The 19,861-nt window shown below is 39.3% G+C and overlaps 1 protein-coding gene and 1 long non-coding RNA gene across 8 annotated transcripts in view; one reads left to right on the top strand and one right to left on the bottom strand.

Moving 5' to 3' along the window:
• LOC117195539 (uncharacterized) overlaps nucleotides 1–19,861 on the top strand; it is a 57,952-nt gene that overhangs the window by 16,742 nt on the left and 21,349 nt on the right. The window lies entirely within an intron of this gene.
• Nucleotides 11,865–19,861, bottom strand: part of KIAA0825 (KIAA0825 ortholog) — a 402,948-nt gene continuing 394,951 nt past the window's right edge. For 2 of the 4 annotated variants that reach the window (XM_049708410.1, XM_033401070.2), the window contains exon 20: nucleotides 11,865–14,983. Coding sequence is in view for 1 of the 4 variants with exons in the window: in XM_033401061.2 (XP_033256952.1) it covers nucleotides 14,866–14,983 (118 nt within the window). In the remaining 3 variants the exon portion in view is untranslated. The remainder of the gene's footprint in view (nucleotides 14,984–19,861) is intronic. The other 2 variants (XM_033401101.2, XM_033401061.2) reach the window with 2 other exon arrangements.

Below are 19,861 nucleotides of genomic sequence, written 5' to 3'. Positions count from 1 at the left end.
TTCTCTAATGATTAGTGATGTTGAGCATTCTTTCATGTGTTTGTTGGCAGTCTGTATATCTTCTTTGGATAAATGTCTATTTAGGTCTTCTGCCCATTTTTGGATTGGGTTGTTTGTTTTTTGTTATTAAGCTGCATGAGCTGCTTATAAATTTTGGAGATTAATCCTTTGTCAGTTGCTTCATTTGCAAATATTTTCTCCCATTCTGAGGATTGTCTTTTGGTCTTGTTTATGGTTTCCTTTGCTATGCAAAACCTTGGAAGTTTCATTAGGTCCCATTTGTTTATTTTTGTTTTTATTTCCATTTCTCTAGGAGGTGGGTCAAAAAGGATCTTGCTGTGATTTATGTCATAGAGTGGCCTGCCTATGCTTTCCTCTAGAAGTTTGATAGTTTCTGGCCTTACATTTAGGTCTTTAATCCATTTTGAGCTTATTTTTGTGTATGGTGTTAGGGAGTGATCTAATCTCATACTTTTACATGTACCTGTCCAGTTTTTCCAGCACCACTTATTGAAGAGGCTGTCCTTTCTCCACTGTACATTCCTGCCTCCTTTATCAAAAATAAGGTGACCATGTGTGTGTGGGTTTATCTCTGGGCTTTCTATCCTGTTCCATTGATCTATCTTTCTGTTTTTGTGCCAGTACCATACTTTCTTGATTACTGTAGCTTTGTAGTATAGTCTGAAGTCAGGGAGCCTGATTCCTCCAGCTCCGTATTTCATTCTCAAGATTGCTTTGGCTATTCGGGGTCTTTTGTGTTTCCATAAAAATTGTGAAATTTTTTGTTCTAGTTCTGTGAAAATTGCCAGTGGTAGTTTGATAGGGATTGCATTGAATCTGTAGATTGCTTTGGGTAGTAAGGTCATTTTCACACTGTTGATTCTTCCAATCCAAGAAAATGGTATATCTCTCCATCTATTTGTATCATCTTTAATTTCTTTCATCAGTGTCTTATAATTTTCTGCATACAGGTCTTATGTCTCCCTAGGTAGGTTTATTCCTAGATATTTTATTCTTTTTGTTGCAATGGTAAATGGGAGTGTTTTATTGATTTCACTTTCAGATTTTTCATCATTAGTGTATAGGAATGCCAGAGATTTCTGTGCATTAATTTTGTATCCTGCTACTTTACCAAATTCATTGATTAGCTCTAGTAGTTTTCTGGTAGCATCTTTAGGATTCTCTATGTATAGTATCATGTCATCTGCAAACAGTGACAGATTTACTTTTTCTTTTCCGATTTGCATTCCTTTTATTTCCTTTTCTTCTCTGATTGCTGTGGCTAAAACTTCCAAAACTATGTTGAATAAGATTGTTGAGAGTGTGCAACCTTGTCTTGTTCCTGATCTTAGTGGAAATGCTTTCAGTTTTTCACCATTGAGGACGATGTTGGCTGTGGGTTTGTCATATATGGCCTTTATTATGTTGAGGCAAGTTCCCTCTATGCCTACTTCCTGCAGGGTTTTTATCATAAATGGGTGTTGAATTCTGTCAAAAGCTTTTTCTGCATCTATTGAGATGATCATATGGTTTTTCTCCTTCAATTTGTTAATATGGTGTATCACGTTGATTGATTTGTGTATATTGAAGAATCCTTGCATTCCTGGAATAAACCCCACTTGATCATGGTGTATGATCCGTTTAATGTGCTGTTGGATTCTGTTTGCTAGTATTTTGTTGACGATTTTTGCATCTGTGTTCATCAGTGATATTAGCCTGTAGTTTTCTTTCTTTGTGACATCCTTGTCTGGTTTTGGAATCAGGGTGGTGGTGGCCTTGTAGAATGAGTTTGGGAGTGTTCTTCCGTCTGCTATATTTTGGAAGAGTTTGAGAAGGATAGGTGTTAGCTCTCCTCTAAATGTTTGATAGAATTCGCCTGTGAAGACATGTGGTCCTGGGCTTTTGTATGTTGGAAGATTTTTAATCACAGTTTCAATTTCAGTGCTTGTGATTGGTCTGTTCATATTTTCTATTTCTTCCTGATTCAGTCTTGGCAGGTTGTGCATTTCTAAGAATTTGTCCATTTCTTCCAGGTTGTCCATTTTATTGGCATAGAGTTGCTTGTAGTAATCTCTCATGATCTTTTGTATTTCTGCAGTCAGTTGTTATTTCTCCTTTTTCATTTCTAATGCTATTGATTTGAGTCTTCTCCCTTTTTTTCTTGATGAGGCTGGCTAATGGTTTATCAGTTTATCTTCTCAAAGAACCAGCTTTTAGTTTTATTGATCTTTGCTATCGTTTCCTTCATTTCTTTTTCATTTATTTCTGATCTGATTTTTATGATTTCTTTCCTTCTGCTAACTTTTGGGTTTTTTTGTTCTTCTTTCTCTAATTGCTTTAGGTGCAAGGTTAGGTTGTTTATTCGAGATGTTGCCTGTTTCTTATGGTCGGGTTGTATTGCTATAAACTTCCCTCTTAGAACTGCTTTTGCTGCATCCCATAGATTTTGGGTCGTCGTGACTCCATTGTCATTTGTGTCTAGGTATTTTTTCATTTCCTCTTTGATTTCTTCAGTGATCACTTCGTTATTAAGTAGTGTATTGTTTAGCCTCCATGTGTTTGTATTTTTTACAGATCTTTTCCTGTAATTGATATCTAGTCTCATAGTGTTGTGGTCGGAAAAGATACTTCATACAATTTCAATTTTCTTAAATTTACCAAGGCTTGATTTGTGACCCAAGATATAATCTATCAGGAGAATGTTCCATGAGCACTTGAGAAAAATGTGTATTGTGGTGTTTTTGGATGGAATGTCCTATAAATATCAATTAAGTCCATCTTGTTTAATGTATCATTTAAAGCTTCTGTTTCCTTATTTATTTTCATTTTGGATGATTTGTCCATTGGTGAAAGTGGGGTGTTAAAGTCCCCTACTATGAATATGTTAGTGTTGATTTCCCCTTTTATGGCTTTTAGTATTTGCCTTATGTATTGAGGTGCTCCTATGTTGGGTGTAGAAATATTTACAATTGTTATATCTTCTTCTTGGATTGATCCCTTGATCATTATGTAGTGTCCTTCTTTGTCTCTTCTTATAGTCTTTATTTTAAAGCCTGTTTTGTCTGATATGAGAATTGCTACTCCAGCTTTCTTTTGGTTTCCATTTGCATGAAATATCTTTTTCCATCCCCTTACTTTCAGTCTGTATGTTTCTCTAGGTCTGAAGTGGGTCTCTTGTAGATAGCAAATATATGGGTCTTGTTTTTGTATCCATTCAGCCAATCTGTGTCTTTTGGTGGGAGCATTTAGTCCATTTACATTTATGGTAATTATTGATATGTATGTTCCTATTCCCATTTTCTTAATTGTTTTGCATTTGTTATTGTAGGTCTTTTCCTTCTCTTGTGTTTCTTGCTTAGAGAAGTTCCTTTAGCAGTTGTTGTAGAGCTGGTTTGGTGGTGCTGAACTCTCTCAGCTTTTGCTTGTCTGTAAAGGTTTTAATTTCTCCATCAAATCTGAATGAGATCCTTGCTGGGTAGAGTAATCTTGGTTGCAGGTTTTTCTCCTTCATCACTTTCAATATGTCCTGCCAGTCCCTTCTGGCTTGCAGAGTTTCTGCTGAAAGATCAGCTTTTAACCTCATAGGGATTCCCTTGTGTGTTATTTGTTGTTTTTCCCTTGCTGCTTTTAATATGTTTTCTTTGTATTTAATTTTTGACAGTTTGATTAATATGTGTCTTGGCATATTTCTCCTTGGATTTATCCTTATGGGATTCTCTGTGCTTCCTGGACTTGATTAACTATTTTGTTTCCCATATTAGGGAAGTTTTCAACTATAATCTCTTCAAGTATTTTCTCAGTCCCTTTCTTTTTCTCTTCTTCTTCTGGAACCCCTATAATTCAAATGTTGGTGTGTTTAATGTTGTCCCAGAGGTCTCTGAGACTGTCCTCAGTTCTTTTCATTCTTTTTTCTTTATTCTGCTCTGCAGTAGTTATTTCCACTATTTTATCTTCCAGGTCACTTATCCGTTCTTCTGCCTCAGGTATTCTGCTATTGATCCCATCTAGAGTATTTTTAATTTCATTTATTGTGTTGTTCATTGTTGTTTGTTTTATCTTTAGTTCTTCTAGGTCCTTGTTAAATGTTCCTTGCATTTTGTCTATTCTATTTCCAATATTTTGAATCATGTTTACTATCATTATTCTGAATTCTTTTTCAGGTAGACTGCCTATTTCCTCTTCATTTGTTAGGTCTGGTGGGTTTTTTTCTTGCTCCTTTATCTGCTGTGTGTTTTTTTGTCTTCTCATTTTGCTTATCTTACTGTGTTTGGGGTCTCCTTTTTGCACGCTGCAGGTTCATAGTTCCGGTTGTTTTTGGTGTCTGTCCCCAGTGGCTAAGGTTGGTTCAGTGGGTTGTGTAGGCTTCCTGTTGGAGGGGACTAGTGCCTGTGTTCTGGTGGTTGAGGCTGGATCTTGTCTTTCTGGTGGGCAGGTCCATGTCTGGTGGTGTGTTTTGGGGTGTCTGTGGACTTATTATGATTTTAGGCAGCCTCTCTGCTAATGGGTGGGGTTGTGTTCCTGTGTTGCTAGTTGTTTGGCATAGGATGTCCAGCACTGTAGCTTGCTGGTCGTTGAGTGAAGCTGGGTGCTGGTGTTGAGATGGAGATCTCTGGGAGATTTTCGCTGTTTGATATTATGTGGAACTTGGAGGTCTCTTGTGGACCAGTGTCCTGAAGTTGGCTCTCCCACCTCAGAGGCACAGCACTGACTCCTGGCTGCAGCACCAAGAGCCTTTCATCCACACTGCTCAGAATAAAAGGGAGAAAATGTAGAAAGAAAGAATTAGAAGAAAGAAAGGAAGAAAGGAAGAAAGGAAGAAAGAAAGAAAGAAAGAAAGAGGAAGGAAGGAAGGAGGGAAGGAAGGAAAAATAGAAAGAAAAGATAAAGTAAAATAAAATAAAGTAAGATAAAATATAATAAAGTTATTAAAATAAAAAAAATAATTATTAAGAGAAAAAAAACAGACGTATAGAACCCTCGGACAAATGGTGGAAGGAAAGCTATACAGACAAAATCTCGCACAGAAGCATACACATACACACTCACAAAAAGAGGAAAAGGGGATTGAATTATAAATCTTGCTCTCAAAGTCCACCTCCTCAATTTGGGATGATTCATTGTCTAAAGGAGGGAAGGGAGGAAAGAAAGAACAAAGATAAAGTAAAATAAAATAAAGTTATTAAAATAAAAAGTAATTATTAAGCAAAAAAATTAAAAAAAAAATGGACGGATAGAACCCTCAGAGAAATGGTGGAAGCAAAGCTATATAGACAAAATCTCACACAGAAGCATACAAATACACACTCACCAAAAGAGGAAAAGGGGAAAAAAATCATAAATCTTGCTCTCAAAGTCCACCTCCTTAATTTGGGATGATTCGTTGTCTATTCATGTATTCCACAGATGCAGGTACATCAAGTTGATTGTGGAGCTTTAATCCGCTGCTTCTGAGGCTGCTGGGAGAGATTTCCCTTTCTCTTCTTTGTTCTCACAGCTCCCAGGGGCTCAGCTTTGGATTTGGCCCCGCCTCTGCGTGTAGGTCCCCGGAGGGTGTCTGTTTTTCACTCAGACAGGACGGGGTTAAAGGAGCCGCTGATTCGGGGGCTCTGGCTCACTCAGGCTGGGGGGAGGGAGGGGCACAGAGTGTGGGGCGAGCCTGCTGCGGCAGAGGCCAGTGTGACGTTGCACCAGCCTGAGGCGCGCCGTGCGTTCTCCCGGGGGAGTTGTCCCTGAATCCCGGGACCCTGGCAGTGGCGGGCTGCACAGGCTCCCCAGAAGAGGGGTGTGGATAGTGACCTGTGCTCGCACACAGGCTTCTTGGTGGCGGCAGCAGCAGCCTTAGCGTCTCATGCCCGTCTCTGGGGTCCGCGCTGTTAGCCGCGGCTCGCGACAGTCTCTGGACCTCCTTTAAGCAGCGTTCTTAATCCCCTCTCCTCACGCACCAGGAAACAAAGAGGGAAGAAAAAGTCGCTTGTCTCTTCGGCAGGTCCAGACTTTAGTATGGAATTTTAATAATGTTAATTCTTTCAATCCATTAGCATGGTATATCTTTCCATTTATTTTGTCATCTTCAATTTCTTTCATCAATGTCTTACAGTTTTCAGTATACAGGTCTTTTTGCTCCTTGGTTAAATTTGTTGCAATTGTAAATGGTTTTTTTGTTTTTTTGTTTGTTTACTTTCTCTTTCTGACAGTTTGCTATTAGTGTATGGAAATGCAACAGATTTTTGTATATTGATTTGGTATCCTGCAACTTTACTGAATTCATTTGTTAGTTTTAACAGTTTTTTAGCAGCTGTCACCTTAGTAAGATGTGGGGATAGAGATGGAGGTGCTAGAGCTGAGGACTGGAATGAAGTGAGACTTCCTCTCTGCTTAATGGTTATCTCCACCCTATCAGGGACAGGGTCTGATCCCATGTTGCTGCAGTGGAAGTACTTAGGGTCATGCCCAGGCTGACTCAGTTCCCTTTAAGTATGTTCTTCCATCTCTCCCAGCACCAGAACCCTTTCCCCAGCATGGGGAGTTCTGAAGTGGGTTGGACCCACACATGGTCTCAGTTCCTTTTGGCCCCAGACCGAGTTCTAAGCTGCCTCAGATGTACTTCCTGTACAGGTGCCTGCAATTGTTTCCCTCACTTTGCTCAGATGCAACCTCAAGTGGAAGTCCATTTTGTCCCTCACAGCTGATCACTGCCCCCAGCCTGCACCACCCCTGCCCTGTTGTGGAGCTGTTTTGCCGAGCAAGTGGTTCCCTCATGGACTCGCAGCAGTGTATCAGCGTGTGAACTGCAGTAGAGCTGCTGCAGAATTCTGTGCTGGTTTTGATACTCTGCTTGAATAAGCACCAACAGTGGCCACCAGTGTCCCACCCAGGCTCCACCCCAGGACCACATCACCTCTGTGTACCACAGTCAAGTTTTCTTCCCAGCCATGGCAGCCCTAGATCCCATGCCACACTGTGGAGTAAGTGGAGCTGGATCATTCCTTTGGATCAGACTGGGGCAGGTGCCAAGGAATCACAGGAAACCCAGCAGCCACGAGAGAAGTCCTCTAACTGCCCTCTCTGCCCTGCCTTTGTGTCAGGCCAACACACGTGCACCCTTCACGAACAGAGTCCTTGCTTCCACAGTCCTATTAGTCCCTGCTGTCCTCCAGCCAGCTAAGGGAGCTCATCTGCCTGGTATATGACCCAGGACTGGGGCACCCAATCTATGGCTCTCACCACTTACTCCCCAGGGTGGGTCTCTGCCCATGTATTTTCCCTTTTCCTCTAAGTCCCTTCCCAGGGGCATTACCTGATTTCTTTGCAACCCTTCCTACCTGATTATGTGTGGATCTTTCTCACAGTGTTGTTTGTACAGGAGTCTTCCTGCCAGTTTCCAGTTAGATTTTGGTGAGAATTGTTCCACGTGTCATTGTATTTTTAATGTGTTCATGGGGGGAGGTGAGTTCTAGTTTTTTAGCGGAGTCTTTAGGATTTTCTATATATAGTATATATCTGCAAATAGTCACAGTTTCACTTCTTCCTTTTCTAATTTGGATGCATTTTATTTCTTTTTCTTGCCTAATTTCTCTGGCTAGGGCTTCCAATACTATGTTGAAGAAAAGTGGTGAGAATATGCATTTTTGCTTTGTTCCTGGTCTTAGAGAAAAAGCTTTCAGCTTTTTACCATTTAGTATGATGTTAGCTATGGCCTTGTCAAATATGTTCTGCATTATGTTGAGGTATGTTCCCTCTATATGCACTTTGTTGAGAGTTTTTATCATAAACATATGTTGAATTTTATCAAATGAAATCATCTGTTGAGATCATCATATGATTTGTACTCTTTAATTTGTTAATGTGATATATCATGTTGATTGATTTGTGAGTATTGAACTGTCCTTGTATCCCTGGAATAAGTTCCACTTGATCATGGTTTATGATGTATTGGATTTGGTTTGCTAATATTTTGTTGAGGATTTTTGCATCTATGTTCATCACAGATATTGGTCTGTAATTTTCTTGTTACATTCCTTGTCTAATTTTAGTATCAGGATAATGCTGGCCTCCAGGGAAGTCCCCAGCCATTATTTCTTGAAATATGTTTTCTGCCCCTTTCTCTTTCTCTTTCAGGGACCCATATAATGCAAATGGTAGTATGCTTGATGTTGTGCCATAAGTTGCTTAAACTGTCTTCACTTTTTTCCAAGCTTTTTACTTTTTGCTACTCTGACTGGTTGAGTTCCACTGCTCTGTGTCTGAGTTCACTGATCCTTTCTTCTTCATCTAGTCTGTTCTTAAATTTCTCTAGTATATTTTTCACTTCAGTTATTGTACTCTTCAGGTCTGTGACTACTGTTTCATACTTTCTTGTACTTTCCAACTCTTTGTTGAAATTCTGGCTATGTTTATCCATTTTTCTCCTAAGTCCAAATGAGCATGTTTATGACCATGACTTTGAACCCATTATTGGGTAAATCAGTTACCCCCATTTCATTAAGGTGTTTTTCTGAAGTATTTTCATATTCTTTCCTTTGGAACATATTCTTTTCTTTTTGCAACAGCTACCTCTCCAGTTTTGAAGTAGTGATGTAGTGTGGGAGATTAACTTCATCATTCAACCCTGGCCTGGCTCTTGGTTGTCTCTCAAACCTTTGTGCTTGTCCAAACAGCCTATTTTATTTTTAATAGCTCACAGTAGTTGAGGTTGTGCCAAGACCTGTCAGTGTCCCAAAAGGGGGGATAGTCAGTCCACACCTAGATTTAGGCTAATCAGAAGCCAGACCCTCATGTAGCACCCTTTAAAGTATGCAAGTGTATGCAGTTCAGTGGGACTGCAAGCGTAAGCCCCACTAGCCACCAGAATCAGATAATCTGGAAGTGTCCCATGGGCAGCAGTCACAATATTCAGGGTTCGAGATGAGTGTATAGACTCCTGTCTGGGATATACCAGTGAGCAATAGTGAGGCAAAGGGAGAGCACAAAGATGGTTCCCAAGCATATCTTCCCTGAGAGCGCCTCCATACACCTCTAGATGTGTGCCAAACCTGAACTCTGCCCCTCAGGTTTAGGCTCCAGGACAAGCATATAGCCTCTTTAACAGAAAGACTAAGGTTGTGTTTCAGTCTGCTATCTGTGCCCTGAAGGTGGTAGCCTGCCAAGAACTGTCTCTTTGATTGTTACAGTCCTGTGGGACCCAGGAACACCAGGTGACCCCTGGCCACTGTAGCTAGGCAATCAAAGGGCATCCCCTCAGTGGAAGCCATAAAGACACCAGAAGTATAAACCAGCTCTCCTCCAAAAGATAATGGCACTCTGGAGCACAGCAGAGGGAGAGCACAAAGATAGCACCCACCCTCCTAGGTCTATGGAAAGGATTACAATCAGCCCTTAGATGTGTATTTAATTAGAGGCCTGCTGTTCAGGCAGCAGCTGTGATGATGTACTAATAGGCCTCTTTCACAGAAATTTCGAGCTCCTTGGCCTGTTGTCTCTTTTTGTACCCTGGGAGTGATAGCTGTATAAAACCTTTTTCTCCATTAGTTACAGTCCTGTGGTACCTGTGACTGTAAGCTCAGCTGACCACCAGAGCCAGGTGATATAGAGGTGTCCCCTGGTGGCACCTGCAAAAATTGGGGGTGCTAGAGAAGGGTAATAATCTTCTTTCTGGGAGATGTCAGTGAGCTGGAGTGATGCAGAAGGAGAGCACAAAGATTGCATTTACTAGCCTCCATTCCTTGATAGGCCGCCTAGATGTGTGCTAAACCAGAAGCCTGCCTCTCTCAGGCCAAAGCTCCTGGATGAGCCAATAGGCCTGTTTCTTAGAAAGACTATGTATGTGTTTCAGTCTGCTATCTATGGGCCTGGCAGTCTGTGGAGATCTCTCTCTTCAATTGTTACAGCCCAGTGAGACCCAGGAACACAAGCCCCCCGTGGCAGCCAAAGCCAGGAGATCATTGGGTGTCCCCTTGACGGCAACCACAGAAGATGTGGCCCCAGATGCTTGTAAAAGTTCATCCAGGAGATACTAGCACTCTGAATCATGGCAGAGGGAGAGTATGCAGATGGCACCTGCCTGCTGGGGTGAGACAGAGGGGGACTGGAAAGGTGGCACCCACTGGAAAGAAAACAAATGATGCCCATCAGCATCTGTCCCTAAGAGTATCCCAGCAGGCCCCTAAATTTGTGTTAAGTTAGATGCCTGTCCCTCAGGCAGATGCTTTAAGATTAACAAATGAGCCTCTTTCACATGAAGTCTGGATGAGATCAGGTGCTTCTGTTTCTGGCTCAGGATGAGTCCTAGCGCATGAATCTTTAATAGACATTTCTCAGATCACTGTAGCCGTGTGGATCTTGTGGATGCAAGCCCTGCTGGTTTTCAAAGCTAGATATTTTGGGATCTCATCTCACAGGTGCAGGTCTTAAATGCTGGGGTGTCTGATGTGGCCTCAAGCTCCAGGTTTTGAGTCCCTTCCTGATTGTGGGTCACCCCACCAGTGGCAAGGTTTATGACAAGATTGTGTCTCAGCCTCTCTTACCCACTTTGATGTGGCTTTTCCTCTTTTGCTCAATGTGTAATTATCACTTAGCTAGTTTTTAGGGTTTTTTTTTTCCAGAGGAATTTGTTCCATATGTAGCTGCAGATTCAGTGCGTCTGTGAGAGGAGGTGAGTTCAGGCTATTCCTACATTGCCATCTTGAACCAGAACCTCACTGTGCATCTTTATTTAAAATTTGGGTCAGTTTTTTTCACATATCTACAACTCTTATTATCTCAAATGGGACTCCAACACAGACCTCATTAAGTGCTTAGAGTGGATTAAATTGTACTCACTGAGAGTCTGGCACAGAGCCTGGCTTATAGTAGCAGCTTAATAAATGACAAAAAATACTAACTCCCAGTTCTTATTCCTAGTCCAGCCCTACTTCCACTTCTCTGCTGGTCCCCCCATGTAGGATATTTCAGTGCCTAAATTCTAACTTGTGATGGACAGACTCCAGGGTGGCTTCCATCATCCCCACCTCCTAGCATTCACACTATTGTGTGATCCCTTCCTCCTGGGTATGAATGGGATGAGTGACTTGCTTTTAACCACTAGAATTTGGTAAAGGAGATGGAATGTGCATGATTAAATGCATGTGATTATGTTACATACAATTGTAACATTGATCTTGCAAGGAGACTCTCTGTCCCTTACTGACTTTGAGGAACAAAGAGGCCATTTTGGCTAGACTCACATGGCAAGAAACTGAGGCCCTGAGTTGATAGCCTGCAAGGTAATGAATGTTGTCAACAATGATGTGAACTTAGAAGTGGCACCTTACCCAGTTGAACCTTAGATGAGACCACAGACCTGGCTGACACCTTCATTGCAGCCTTGTGAGATCCTAAGCAGAGAACCCAGCTAAACCATGCCCAGACACTGGACATAGAGACTATGAGGTGATAAATGTGTATTGTTTCAAGCTGCCAAATTATGATAATATTGTTATGCTGTAGTAATTACTGATACAGATCTTTATTCTTACAAATAATTATTACGATATTTTGAGGGGAAAGGGTTATATCAGTACAAGGTTGTGGATTCTTTAAATTCTGGAGAAACAAGAGTTTACTGCTTTACTGATGATGCTGTTGAAAACATTTCTCAAAGGCAAAGCAGATAGTTTTTATCATTGTGTGGAATAATAGCTGATACTGAATATACAGGTCTCATAGTTCCCCATTAAAATTTAAAAACTTTCAGGCATCATGTTAGGAAAGTTCATCAGTAGAGATACCACTTTTACCAGTTTTTTTTTAATTGTGGTAAAAAAGACATAATATAAAATCTACCATCTTAACCATTTTTAAGTGTATGGTTCTGTAGTGTTAAATATATTCACACTATTGTAAAACATACCTTCAGAACATTTTTCATCTTGTAAAACTGAAACTCTACCTATTAAACAACCCCTCTTTTCCCCTTCCTCTAGTCCTGAGTAGCCATTATTCTACTTTTTTCTATGAATTTGACTACTTTAGATACCTCATATAGGTAGACTCATACAGCATTTGTCTTTTTGTGACTGTCTTATTTCACCTAGCATAATGCCCTCAAAGTTTATCAATGTTGACAGGGTTTCCTTCCTTTTTAAGGCTAAATACAACTTTTAAAATGTTTTTTAAACATTATGAAATATTTCAAGAATCATTAAAATCATTTAAAAAAACATTTTTTATAAGAAATTCCTATTATAAACTACCTGAAGCTCGCTTTGACTCAAGAATCTGTGAACTGACATAGTAGGATATTTAGAGTAAGCAGATGTTATAGACAAAACAGTGATTTACTTTTCCTATTTCTTGGTTGGTAGTTTTATAACATTTTTTCATCGACATGACAAAGGTAAAATATCTGAAATACACATTATCATCTATACAGTTGATCCTTGAACAACACAGGGGTTAGGGGTACCTATCCTGTGTGTAACCCATGGTTCTGCATCCACAGATCAATCAATTCAATGTTATGGAGTACTGTAGTACATATCAGTAAAACATCTGCATATAAGTGAACCTGCACAGTTCAAACGTGTGTTGTTAAGAATAAAATGTATTTTATTAGAAATTAATTCATACTATTTTAACACTGCTAGGCCAATAATAGATACCTCTTTAAAATTACATAAAAGTACAGTTAAATAAAACACAGAAGGAAGATAATATTTTATAGGAAGATAACATTTTTGTAATAAGCATATATAGTTATAAAATATTAGGCTTCATTCTTATTGTTAACTTATACAAAAATGTGAGAAAGAGTAATTGTTTTGGAGTACCACTTTTTATCATACTTTAAGAAACATATCACATGTAAAGTCAAAATGATCTGATAAAACAATAACTTATTTAAATTTCCCAATTATAAATTTTACTGCACTTATGGCTACAGTAATTTCATAGATCAAGCATAGAAGAGAAATCAAATGCAAACTCTTCTCTCTTTCCTACATTTCTCTCCTTTCAACTTATCACATTCTCCCCTTACTATACTTCTTTCCTTTTGGAAGGGAGCCATATAGACATTTTTTCAAGACAAACTAAATCACTTTCCAGGATTAATACAGAAGTGAACAGATTCAATAAAAAATAGTGTTAACAGATGATCCTTAGATATATTAGAAAACAAAAGGAGCCAATGTGAAATCCTATAACTTTATAAGATTATTTTATTTAGCTTTTGGATCAATTCATTATTTTTTGACTTTCTATTTTAGTGTCTATTCTAATAAAATATAGTTGTGCAGATTTAGTACATAGACCATCACTAAGCTGAAGGAATAAAGTTAACCATTGCCTTATGTTTGTTGTTATAGTAACTGTTTATAGATAAGAGAATCTGGAAAGTCTAATTCTCATAAAAATTTCTTAGCATTTTTTAAATGGTCTGCATAAAATTTTTAGAAATTATTTCAACCATGTCTTAAAACACTTGGTTTATGATTATACTGGCCAACTAAAGTACATTCTTTAAAAGTAAAATGTGTTATTTGGCAGGCAGCTGGCTACATGGCCGTTTATGTGTTTTTATGTAAGAGAATAATGCAAGAGATTTTCTAAGGTGTCCTCTGCACTCCAAGCTTTACTCTTTGAAAAATGTCCAAGTACTTTCCTTTGGAAATCATGTAGCCTATACATATTTTATAAAAATCACAGAATGTGGGAACATGAATAACCTGAGAACATCAGAAACAATGATGTTCAATGTCATATGGTCTAAAATAGTTCATGATGTAAGGCTTCTCCCAGATGTCCTATAGGTTGCTCAACAGTCTAATTGTCTTTGCTGTCTTCTTACAATGACAGCCATTTAAACAACTGTGTTTATTAACTGCCCGCTAGATGAATAACTCTATAGTAGGTATCTGGGGAGACTACTGCTATAAAGGGAGATTTCATATTATATTGTAAAGCCTTCAAGGTCTTTTTAATCTAATATCAGGCACTGATGGGAAGAATATAGTAAATACAACCCTACTTGGCATAGAGGCACTAGTACACGTTCCGTTTCCTTCGTGTGTGTGTGTGCCTGTGTTCGTGTGTGTGTATCAATGCAATGGAAATAAGAGAAGTAACATAAACTATGGAACTATGGATAACGAGATTGCTGGAGTGAATTTTGAACGTGATTTTGAGAGAAAGATGGTTTCTAGTTGGGAAAAATGGCAAGCGTGTGGCTTGGATGACAGGCAGTTTGCTGAACGTGGCACTGCTGGTATAGGTTCTGATAGGATATGATTAGAAGTTTGAATCTGATGTTTGAAAAACCACTGTAGGCATAGATATTACTAAAGGTATACTTCAAGAGAGTGCTTTTTGTGGCTCTGATTAAAATAAATTGGATGAGGAAGAGGCTATGGGAAAGGAGACTGGTAAAGTGGTGGGTACTAGAGGCAATTAAGACCTGGACTTGGGCTATGGCTACAAAATTAATTTGAAATTTTCAATTGACCCTCAGGGGGGTATGTGACTCCAACTTAACATCCAAATGTTGTATTTAAAAATCCTTCGGGAAAAGATTTCCAAACATTTTGCCTATTGCCATAGATACTTCAAGACTGAAAGAAAAAAAATAATTCAAAGGGAACACGAGATGGCAGTAGTTATATCATATTAAGTGAAAGACTGAGGAAAGAAAAACATTTGAAATTATTTTAAAAATAAAAAATATGTAGCATTTTATTCTTTACGTGCTGTACTCTTTTTCAGTTCAGAGATTACTCAGTCATTGGTTTCACGCTTCACAGCCCATCAGAGGTTCATTCTGACTAGAGTAAAAATCCTACTCCATTACATGTGATTATTTCCTAAAATAAAACTGTTGCTGTTTTCTGCAGATTACTGTTCCTCTGTGTTATCTGAGGCAGAAGAGTCCTGGATGGTACACATTAGTTTTAGATGTTCCAGCATTGCTTTTTCTTCCTCTTCTAGTCTTTCATCCTTCCTCATTTCCCACCTAAAAGAAAAATCACATCTTAGCATTTTTGTAACTTCCAAACTACAGTCAACACTCAGTTTTTCAGGGTTGAATATGAGCAGTCACTGATTTACTGAGTGTTTGTCCTTCTTTATTCTTTTACTCAGTGCCTCTTGAGCAACATAGTTCCTTGGCACTGCTTCTGCAGAGTGGGCCAGGAGAATGGGAACGGAAGTAGAGTCAAACCAGCTCTACTCCAGGGGGAAGTTTCTAAGTATTGTTTTAAGTGAGTTTTCTATATTTCTATATTTAAAAAATGTATGGCTTCCCAGAATATGCATGCATATGAATACATCTAGAATTAGCAATTAATAAGCAAATATTTTTCATAGTATTTTCCCCTCACTGATCAACATATCAGTGGCTTTAAGTTGCAGAGACATTTGCCAGGAAGACTTTAGCCACAAGAATAATACCAAGCTGAATTGGATATACCTTAAAGGCAGGTCCATCTATTCCTAGAAATAAGATCAGATTTCAAGTAATCAAGTTAAATCACCCAAGAAAAGCAGCAAATTGTCAGCAAGGTTCCATAGAGCATTTGCTAAAGAAAAAAAAAGAAAAGACTAAAGACTTTCTAATTCTGGATGATTGGGAGATACAGAACAAAATGTTAGGATATGGAACTATATTTGTATATAATCTTGCAAAGTAAATATCACAATAACCCAAGTATTGTTAATCCTTCCTTTCTCTCTTATATATGCCACTGCCCCAGGAATGGCCATGGCATACTTAATCCAGCACTACAACATGGAGTCGTCTGCATATATTTCCTTTTTCTTTTCCTCATTCCTGTTTTTACCAGCCCCTAAGCCATCAACCATGATATGCTGTCTCAAAAGGATTTTAAAACCAGTGTTGATAATCCTAAAAGACCCTCTGCTAGAAGGGCTTCAAGGGGATAGGATTTCTAACAGATAAGCAGCTGTTCACTGAATGTTTTCCAGAAGCTCCCTATTTTATTATAGTCAGAATTCCTAGATAATAAACAGCCTGTCATACACGAGGAAAGGATAACAATTTGGGGTGAGATTGTTCTGATCTTGTTTGAGTAGTGAAAAGGAGGCAAGGGCATTGCATTTTCCATAGAAACCTGCTAATAGGATCCCTGTTTCCACACAGGTTTCCTTGTTAGAGTGTTGGGTTCAATGCCTGGCCAGCCCTAGGAGGTGAGATATATATATGGCAAAGTAACTGTTCTAGTGATCAGTTTGGGAGAATCTTTTATTTGGGGGCCTTTGTGGATAGCTGTGTGTCAGAGCCAACCAGGAGAGCCATGCTTGGGGAGTGGTTAAGCATAAAGTGTGTCCACGGTAGCATGAGTCCTTACTGTCAGAGAAGCAAGTCCTGGGGGACCCTTACTGCAGGAAAGAGCAACCAACACCAGGCAAGAGGAGGAGGGCCAGAATCTGGAGTGTGAGAAGTTCTCTGAGGCATTCACTATGCCTTCTACTAGGAGAAAAACATCTAAAATCTGTGAACTCAAAAGTATCCTGATTAAGAGCACATGCTCTGGAATCACTCTGTCTTTGGGATGAATCCATACCCTTCACGTACTAGTTGAATCACTTCAGGCAAGTTTCTTAACCTCTTCTATGCCTCAGAGTTCTCATCTGTAAAATGTGGTCAAAATAGTTTGATAGGAACACGGTCATGCTCATTTGTGTATGTATTGTCTATGACTGATTTCACTCTACAGTGTCAGATTTTAGTAATTGTGAGTGACACTGACTGAGACCAACTGTCCTACTAAGCCTAAATTATCTACTATTTGGACTTTTACAGAGAATGTTGCTGAATAATGTTCTAGAATGGTGGTTTTAACTGGGGTGACACCACCTCCCTATGGGGAAATGTGGAGAGCATTTTTGGTTGACACAGAGTAGGGAGTGCTTCTAGGACCCAGCGAACAGAGACGGTAAACATCTTTAATATACAGCAAACCTAAACAATAAAGAGTTGTCTTCCTGAAATGTCAATAGCATCCTTGCTGAGCAATATGTGCTCTAGAATGTCCAAAATAATGTTGAAGCATCCCTATTTAATTTGTGATTTTAACTAAAATAGTGTTTAGTGTTTCACTGCTTAGAATACTATTTGCTGAAGAGTAGAGGTTTTGAAGTCAGGTGCTGGATTTGAATCCCTTACAAGCTGTGTGGCCTTGGGCAAGCCAGATGAAGTGTACTTCAGTTTCCTTATCAATAAAATGGGAATAATAACAGCGCCTGCTTCATAGAGTTGCCGTCAGAATGAAATGACTAAGTATACATAAAACATACAAAGTAGTGCACAGTTCATAGCAAACACTCAATAAGTGATAACTGTTAGTAGTAGTATCATGATCATTTGGCATATTGGTTAAAGTTGCAAATAACAGAAATCCTGACTGTGGTAGTTTACACAAACAAGTGTTTATTTTTCTCACATAATAAGAAATCCAGAGGTGGGTGACTACTGGCATGGGTTATGTAGCTTGACAGCAGCAGGGCTGGTGCCTCTGTGTTTTCTTGTGCTTTACATCATGGTTCCAAGATGACTGTTGTAGCTTCAGCGTCATGTCCTTGTTTTCAGGCAGGAAAAAGGAGGAAGGGGCTAGAGCTGCACCTGACTCATTTTATCAGGGAAATAAAACCTTTCCCAGATTCCTCCCAGCAGACACTGTAGCCACACTGTCTAGGTTTGAATCCTGATTCTGCCTTTTACTGACTGTGTGATACTGGGCAAGTTTTTAACCTCTCTGTGCCTTAGCTGTCTCATATGCAAAATAGGGGATGCTATTTTTAGCAACTTTTAAACATCTTTATTGGAGTATAATTGCTTTACAATGTTGTGTTAGTTTCTGTTGTATAACAAAGTGAATCAGCTATATGTATACATATATCCCCATATACCCTCCCACCCTCTCATGGTATACATCTTAATGCATTATTGTAAATAGTAGGTGAGCTATGAATTCATAAAATGTTGCTATTATTTTATGAGACTCTACTTGTATCAAGTGGCTTCCCCACAGCTCCTACCTTGATGTTCCTTCTCCTACCCTGTGCCCTTCACATCATTTTATCTGATAAATTCCCTGTTTTTATAAACATGTGGGTAAGATGAAGTTGCTACATATTACAGTGGTTTTACTCAGTGTTCAGTTATACATTTCTATGATCATGTTGTTGTTGCCTCTTGTTTTTCACAAGGGAGACATTTCTTGCCAGTTCACTCTGTTCAGCCTAGCATGGCCAGGGCTGTTTTTGCTCTCCTGTAATCCCTTTGTTGTATTTTTCAAGTACAGTCTATAATGATGGCATTCGATCATATTATTGGCATTTCTCCTGAAACACCAATAAAACACTTGGATATAAAAATGTAACTAGAAATAAGCCTCCTGATTTAATGTTATTAAACATTTATGTAGTACTTCATATTTACAAAGTGCTTTATATTATTTATTAGTTAATTTCACTGTTAAACAACATTAACCATCTGGCCAAATTAATGATTTCAAATTATCCTACTAGTTGGTATCTGAGGAGTGAAAAGTGAAGTCATATTGGACGTTATTCTTCTCAATCAACCCTTTTTGTCCTTCTCCTCTGTACAGCACAGTGCAGACTGGCTTCAAAGGGAGGTTCAAATCAGAGGGGAAAATTATGTCTCTGTTCTCTTCTTCCTGCTGTCCTATAAATGCGGGTTTTCTTCAGGATTCAGTCCTAGACTATTTTCTCTTCTCTCTTGGAAAGCCCCACATCTAACCCCACATATTCAGATGTTGTCTCCACATCTGTAATTCATGTCTCCCAAACAGTAATTCAGTATCTTTAAAATTCATTTTCGTCCCAAGCTCTCTAAATTCAACTACTTGATGTTATTTTCACTCCCATTCCAATTATATTCATCATTCATATATTTTTTCATATATATATTTTTCGCTTATTCAAACTGACCATTAGCCCCCCACACTCAGTAACACAGGGTCTGAAGTTCACAAAGTAATTTACGCCTCTACTTCCAATCTTGTCTGCACTGTCAGTCTCCAGTTAAGGGACAACTTACTCTGCAGTCATTCTCACATTCCTCCCTCTGCAATCAGTCCACAGTTCGGGTGCTGTGATAGTGTGATTTGTAATAAGAAATAAATTTTAATCTTCTTGCCAATTTCTGGCACAGAGGTCCTAAAACCCTTGGAATTTACTGTGCGGAGAGCTATAAAGGTGTCTTTTGTTATGTTAATGGAAGCACCTAGGGTTGGAGGCTGGTTACCAGTGGAACCAACCACATGATTAGAGAGCTGGAATTTTTAGTCCCACCCTCCACCTCCGGGGAGAGGGGCTGGAGATTAAATTCCATCACCGATGACCAATGATTTAGTCAATTATGCCTGTGTAATGAAGCCTCCATAAAAATCTAAAAGGAGAGGGTTCAGAGAGATTCCAAGTTGGTAAACACATGGAGATTTGTGGAGAGTGGCATGCTGGGAGAGAGAGCATGGAAGCTCCACTTCCTTTCCCCATGCCTTGCCCTAGGTATCTCTTCCATCTGGCTGTTCCTGAGTTATATCCTTTTAAAATAAACCAGTAATCTAGTAAGTAAAAAATTTCTCTGAGTTCTGTAAGCTGCTCTATCAAATTAATGGAACCCAAGGAGGGGGTCAGTGGAACTTCCAATCTGTAGCCAGGTCTGTCAGAAGCCTAGGTGACAACCTGGACTTGCAATTGGCATCTGAAGTTCGGAGGCAGAGGGTAATCCTGTAGGAAGAAGCCCTTAACCTATGGGATCTGATGTCATCTCCAGGTAGTCCCAGAACTGTGTTGAATTATGAGACACCCAGCTGGTGGCAGAGAATTACCCGGTGATATGGAA

This window comes from Orcinus orca, chromosome 3 (assembly GCF_937001465.1).
Source record: "Orcinus orca chromosome 3, mOrcOrc1.1, whole genome shotgun sequence".
NCBI lineage: Eukaryota > Metazoa > Chordata > Mammalia > Artiodactyla > Delphinidae > Orcinus > Orcinus orca.
Note: the sequence above shows the minus strand (reverse complement) of the source record. Positions and strands in the feature narration are given on the sequence as shown.